Consider the following 6,968-nt stretch of genomic DNA (forward strand, 5'->3'; position numbering starts at 1 on the left):
ATTCTGTGAGTCATTGTGGATAGATTCTGACTTAGTTTTGACTTAGTTTCAAGACATTTTAGATCAGTTTGAGTCATTCTGGACACTTTTCAAACTCATTTAGCCACGTTTCCAGCCACAGAGGACAAATCTGAGTCCTCTGAGATGATTCATGAGTCATTTTGACAGTTTTAAACTCGGTCTGGAAAGGCTTTTATATATTTTGGACACTTTCTAACTCATTTTAGGCCAATTTTAAGTCATTTTGGACAATTAAAGTCCTTTGGGCAATAATTAAATCATTTTGGATGTCTGCTTTTTAAACTAATTTTAGGCATGTTTAAAGTAATTCAGGGCAAATTTGAGTCCTTTGGGACAGTTTTTGAGTCTTTTTGGATGTTTTGAGTCACTACGGGTGGTTTTTAATTAGTTTGAACAATTTTCTAGATATTTTGAACCCTTTTAACTGATCTTAAGCAAGCTTCAGGTCATTCTGGACAAACTCGAGTCCTCCGATGCACTCTTTAAGGTCATTTCGAACAGTGTCGGTCCGTCATTGTTCAGCAGTTTTCATAACTTGCACCGTCCAGCTGTCGTCCAGCAGTCTGTGAGAGTCTGAACAAGAGCTTCAATCTGCAGCTGTTCCCTAAATCACACACGTTTTCATTTACAATGAAAAACAGACAATAACACAGAATCTGTGAGCTGCTACAGAATCAGGAGAAGATTTCGGTTTAAGAGGAACCAAATCTGAATTTGCTCTGAATAGTTTTTAATTCTTAATGTCATACTCAAGCCTTCCATCTGTTGGTGATCACATGTTGTTCCTTTCATGGCTTCTGGATTTTTCCACCTGCTCTGGGATTAAAACTCGCCGACTGCTCCCTGAAATAAATCTGCTGAGGAGCGTAACAAGGATCCTGGTAACGCCGCAGATGCAGGATTTCCATGTATGCCTGTTAAACATTTGTGTGTCTGAGTTTATCTTTTGCTTCCCATGTGAGCGAACGCAGACACGTGAACCTTCCTTCACCTCCGTCTGCTGCAGCGGTTTGTTTATCGCAGCTCCGTTAATTCACTCATCAGGACACCAGCACGTCCACTTCTAGCCCTCAATTAAAAACCTTCTCATCATGGAATCTGGACTTTAGGAGCATCTCACACTGAGGAGGTTTTGTAATTTCAAAAAAATGAAAACATTTGAGGAGTCAGACATCCGTAAAGCTCCGACTGTTTATCCTCGACTGTTGATGCTTGTGAGTGTTTCTGTAAACTCAGCTCAGCTCTGATGCTAGAAAACGAAGCGGCATCGTGTGTGGTGCAGGAATCATCCGGCCGTCACTAATGCAGCTGAGGAAGAAACGGTTTCATAATCTGGACCAATTAAAGTCAAACTGGAGGCAGCAGGAGGACATAAACAGCTTCAGAGCAGACAAAGCAAACCGAGAGGAGGCAGAAACCAGCGTCAGGAGCTTCTGAGCCTGTTCCTCTCTTGACTCAAACAAATAAAATGATGCAAATATTTTAGATTAATCAGTAAAATATCACATGAACTCGTTGTTTTAACCTCCATGGAAGGAAAACTATGTAGTTAGACATGAATTATGTGGAAGAGCTGCTCCACTTCAGCCCCAGAAAACGTTGCATTAATTAATAATTCATTTAAAACCGGCGACTGTATTATTCAGATATGTTATGTTGAACTGTAGGCAGCTGGTAGACGCAGTCTGACATGTTAAACACGGTCTCTTCTCCTTTCAGTTAGCAATAAGTTAACAAGAAAATATGTCAATTCATATTAGAAAAAAATATTTAATTTAATTTTGCACAGCATAGATTTCCCCCCCAAAAATTGAATCTACATTATAAAGGTGGCCAAATAATGTTAGTTTTCCTCTTTAACTGCATTTCAACATCGAATCAAATTAATGATTTTTTTTTTACAAGAATTTACAAAAAAAGACTCTTTCATGTCAAAGTGAAACCAGCTTACTATAAAGTAAAGCCAATTAATGAAAAATATAAAAGGTAAAACATGTACATCAGGTTGTGAGTGAGCAGCTCCTCTGACTTTGGACTCTGGTTTCACTTTGACATGAACGAGCCTTTGTTTTGGTAAATTCTTGGTCAAAAAGTCAAAAATAAATGGATGTGATTCAAAGTTGGAACTCTGAACTGTGTGACGTTTCTCCTCTGCAGCCTCACCTGTAGTCCTCGTTGACCATCAGTGTGTTGGCCGCCCAGCCAGGTGAGAAGGGGTTGGGCATGAGGCCGCCGGCCGGCACCGCCGTGGGCGCCACGGAGGGCGGGACGGGGGTCAGCGGCGTGATGGACGCCCCGCTGACGCCGCTGTCGTTGCCCAGGCCGGCGTCCAGGCTGGACCGGGCCAGGGAGATGGAGGACAGCAGGTTGATGACGTTCTCCGACAGCCGCCGGCAGTTCCTCGTGGACACCAGGAAGGGCTTGCTGCCGGTAAACAGCTCCTCCATGGAGGTCAGCGGGCCGGAGACGGACAGCTGCAGGCCGGTGATGGTGTCTGAAATCTGGGGAGGAAGCAGGAATGTCAGGGGGGTTAAGTGGGACGGAAACCACAGAACAGACAAGAGGAGGCTCATGACCTCCAGAGTGGTTTGTTGTTAATGTACGTCTGTGCATCCAGAAGCCTCCACAGCTGCACTCAGAGCTGCTCATAGCAACCTGCCTCATGCTTATGAGACGTCAGCAGCTCTGCATTTGTTGGTAATAAATATAGCTGTGAACTGCTCTGCTTGTCTTCACATATTTGGCCAAATATGAATAAACTAAAAGCTCGTATTGTTGTTTCCTTTGACTTTAGGAGAGAAAAACTGTCGGTGGCTGCAGAAACAGACGTGAGCTCACGTTTTATGGGGAAGTCTCTGCAATATAGCCTTAATCATGGTGAACGTTTAGTTCTCTGATTTCATTCTGAGCTTTCTTGTAAAGCTGCAAGCTTATTATCCACAGCTATAATATCACATGTGTACAGCTAAGCCCACAATTATTTTAGATTTCTACTGATTGAATTATTTGACCAGAAGGTTTCTTGTGGCTAGAAATGACATAAATAATGTGTTAATTATGAATTTTAACAATTTCTCTATTTGTTTTCACGTTTTTAGTAAAAATACTGTTTCTGAGGAAATTCAGCTGCAGAACTTCTTCTTCTCCACTTTGATTTCCTCTCAGTCGCCCCATTATTTCACCTCTAGTCATATTTGTTCTGTTTCCATACGTCCTTTAAATGTCGGGAGGTAAAGTGCAGTAAAGTGATTTTTTAATAATTAAAATCCTGCATGTATTTCCGAACAAAGACTTTTCAGACGATACGACATACGAGGCATAAACCCTCCGCCTGCTGCAAATCCTCCACTAATGGATTCACTGATCATACGTGTAATTATGTGATCGCAACGTTTCTCTCAAAGCTTAATGTTCTGCAAGCAGGAGGAGATGCTTCTTATTTTCTGATGCTACAATATCTGATACTGGATTTGTGTCCATATCTGATATTTATTCCATATTAGTTTTATTCTGACTCTGCAGCTGCACACAGGAAATCAAACACTTTTCAAATGTACACGCTGATCAGGCAAGATAAGAAACGAGCCAAATAAAACTATGAAACAACATAAAAACACAACGACTTTCCCTCATCAAGAGTTCACATAATTTCATTTTTATTGTAAGTTTTGGTGTTAAATGAAGGACTTTTATTTTTAAAGATTTCTTTGTTATTGTGAACAATTAACTACCAATTTACAGATTTTCTCTGTTTTGTTTAATTGAAATCCCTCAGAATGTGTTGATTCACACATTAACAGCTACAGTTTATTTCACTTTGACAGGGGATTGTTCTTAATTTTAACAGATATTTTATAGTAAATTTGCAGCCATTTCTGCTCAACTACGGACCTGTGTTGTACTTTTTATGTCATTTCTAATATATTTATGGTCTAGTGTCTGTTCACTGCAGCTGGGGAACCAAATACAACCATGAAATAACTTTTAAATACACTTTCCCGGATTAAGTTTGTATAGTTTTATGTTGATTGTGAGTTTTAATGTTAAATGAAGGACTTTTACCACAAAAAATAAACATTTTTTGAAGGATTTCTTTTGTTGTTGTGAACAATTAACTGCCAATTTACAGATTCAAACTATTTTTGTTCAATTGAAATCAGTCAGAATGTGTTGATTCACCACAACATCTACACTTCATTTCACTTCTATGGGGGATTGTTCTGGTAAATTTACAGAACTGTGTTGTATTTTTAACATCATGTCTAACATATTTATAGTATTATTCATTTATTTTCCTGATTTTTTTTGTGTGTCAGTTAGAATAAACGTCCAGTCTGTCTGCTGGAGGAGCCTCAGATCACAAATCCTGCTCTGATTCCACTCATCGATTTGTGTCTTTGGCGCGTTTTCACTCGTCCAGGTGTTGGTTTCAGGGCTGACCCGGTTCCTGCGGAGCTCGGTGGAAGGAGGACGGCCGGCGCTCTGACACACAAACCGGAGGGATCGATACGACACTGGTTTCTATCTGATTCTCTCTCCGCCTCCATCCAGCACTCTGCACAACACTCACCAGCAGATCGATGGAAGCGAGCGTGTAATTGGCTGTGAGAAGAGACGAGGTCAACTGATACATCCCATCATTAGCCTCGCTGTTGCCATAGAAACCGATGCCTATGGCAACACTGCAAAGAGGAGAGAGGAGGGGAGGAGAGAGAGAGAGGGAGAGAGAGAAAAGGGAAGAGAAAGCAACATGAACACATTGTGGGAGGCTGCATGTGTGACAGCGAGCGGCATGTTTAATTCAGTGTGTATGTACATGTTAAATGAACGTGACACCGGGAGATGGAGCTGCGGAGGATGGATGGTCGCACCGCCCGAGCAGCGCGGGGGGGAGGAGGCGGTGGACGGGCGGCGGGGAGAGACGCGCGGCCGGTTCAAGCTCCGGCGCACGGACCGTCGGCAGGACGTTAAACACGGCGGCGGGTTTACACATTTTTCTGGTATTCAAATATTCAGATTAAGGCCCGGGCCAGATGTTCATCAAATCCCCTCGAACCCAGGAGGAATGGTACGGCCCAATCTCCCACAAAGTATGTGACCCAGATTAGAAAGCGGCGGAGAGCAGGAGTGTGTGCTCCGCATGTCAAACCGCGTCTAATGCGGCCGCGAATTAAAACCACTGTTACTGGGCTCGTCCACATCATCATCATCATCATCATCATCCTCATCATCATCATCATCATCATCATCCTCAACATCATCATCCTCATCATCATCATCATCATCATCATCCTCAGCAGCAGCAGCAGCAGCAGAGAGCATCTCATCCATACACCAGATCTGCTGCAGGGATGACAGCTGAAATATCCAAACAGTAAAATCTATGTCATCTACAACATCACCTCCCGGTAGTTGGTGCAACAGCAGCTCCTGGGTGCAAAATCTCATATTTGAATATTTCAGCACTGTCGATGTTCAGCGTTTCTGTTCATTCATTTATCTTCATCCTGTTTTTAATTCTCATGTGTGATATTCCTGCATATACGCTCCACCTCTTATCCTACAGACTGTCTACAGTGTTCACACTAATATTATTATTATTTTATATGTCTCACAGCCTTCTGAAAAAATATTTAATTGAATTTAATTTTGCACAGCATCAATTCATTTCCACAGAATGCAGCATTTACAATGCAAAGGAAAAAAGGTGTTCATAGCACCGCTCATACTGTTCCTCCTATTTCTCCTGCTCCTGCCAATCTTTATCTGCACCTGTAGATTCAGATCATCTATTTTATATCACATCTATACATCTGTATGTTCATATATGAGTGTGTTCGTACTGTTCACTGTGTTCATACTGTAACATACACTAAAAAATGTATTTCACTGCTGCTTCGGTCCTTCTGCCTAGATGTTTAGTCGTCTGTGCAATGACAGTAAAGTTGAATCTAATTTAATCTAATATTATTTATTACCTCAGTATCTGTTGTCTTGCATCATTGTGTTTATTCTAAACAACGTCTGGCACGAGAACTTTCTTCAGGATTAATGATCTTCTCCAATGCAACATGAGATTCTGCTGTTGAAATAATCATTTTCTGATATTTTCTGATCTTTTTTCTGCTCAGATTCTTCCTTTAGTTATTTTACTTTATTTTCCTGTTGCTCACTGGGCGACACCAACAGCCCAAACCAAGCTCCTTGTATGTTGTGTCCGTACGTGGCCGTGAAAGCTGATTCTGATTCTGAATCTTGTCCTCATCCACCCAACCTGTGAAAAGCCTCATTTCCAGGCGACGTGCAGCAGCAGCAGCAGCAGCAGCGTTACTAACGTTACATCAGGATCCATCAGGGGGAGACACCTCATCAACCTACACTCTGTGTATGATGACATCATTATGGCAGCTGAAATCAAATCTGCAGTACATTATGTTCTGTGATCCAGCGGCTGCGGCGGCGGCAGTCTGGGATATAATAACAGGCGCTGCCGAAGCATTAAATTGCATTATAATTCTGTTAGAGCCGGGCCTGTAGCTGCCTCCCCTCACTGACTCACACTGCTGCTGCACAACAGTGTGCTGGACAGACGTCAGGCAGCGTTTCTGCACAGCCAAACACAACGTACTGACTCCACCGTGGGGAACACCGGCGGTAACGTGACTGGAGGTGGGCGAGCTGAGATCATCCTCACACACACACACACACACTCTGATGCAGAAATACACAAACAAACACACACACGGTGCAGCAGCAGGTCGGTGGTGAAGAAACAGCAGCATGACATGACGGTCAGCTGCCATCCAGACCTCCTCCTGTTTACTGAGGGACTAAATAACACATGACCATGGATTCAGCGAATGCTTGTGAGTCACAGGAGAGTAATCGAGTACATTTACTTCTACTTCCTAGTTAGTACAGCTGTGAACAAAAGTTTATATTCACTT

At 42.4% G+C, this 6,968-nt stretch overlaps 1 protein-coding gene across 1 annotated transcript in view; it reads right to left on the reverse strand.

Moving 5' to 3' along the window:
• ttyh1 (tweety family member 1) overlaps positions 1-6,968 on the reverse strand; it is a 26,310-nt gene that overhangs the window by 16,341 nt on the left and 3,001 nt on the right. Inside the window, exons 2-3 of the mRNA XM_008285841.1 lie at positions 4,592-4,703; positions 2,185-2,522 (exon numbers count right to left, since the gene is read on the reverse strand). Coding sequence (XP_008284063.1) covers positions 2,185-2,522; positions 4,592-4,703 — 450 coding nt within the window. The remainder of the gene's footprint in view (positions 1-2,184; positions 2,523-4,591; positions 4,704-6,968) is intronic.

This window comes from Stegastes partitus, unplaced genomic scaffold (assembly GCF_000690725.1).
Source record: "Stegastes partitus isolate 25-593 unplaced genomic scaffold, Stegastes_partitus-1.0.2 Scaffold418, whole genome shotgun sequence".
Lineage (NCBI taxonomy): Eukaryota > Metazoa > Chordata > Actinopteri > Pomacentridae > Stegastes > Stegastes partitus.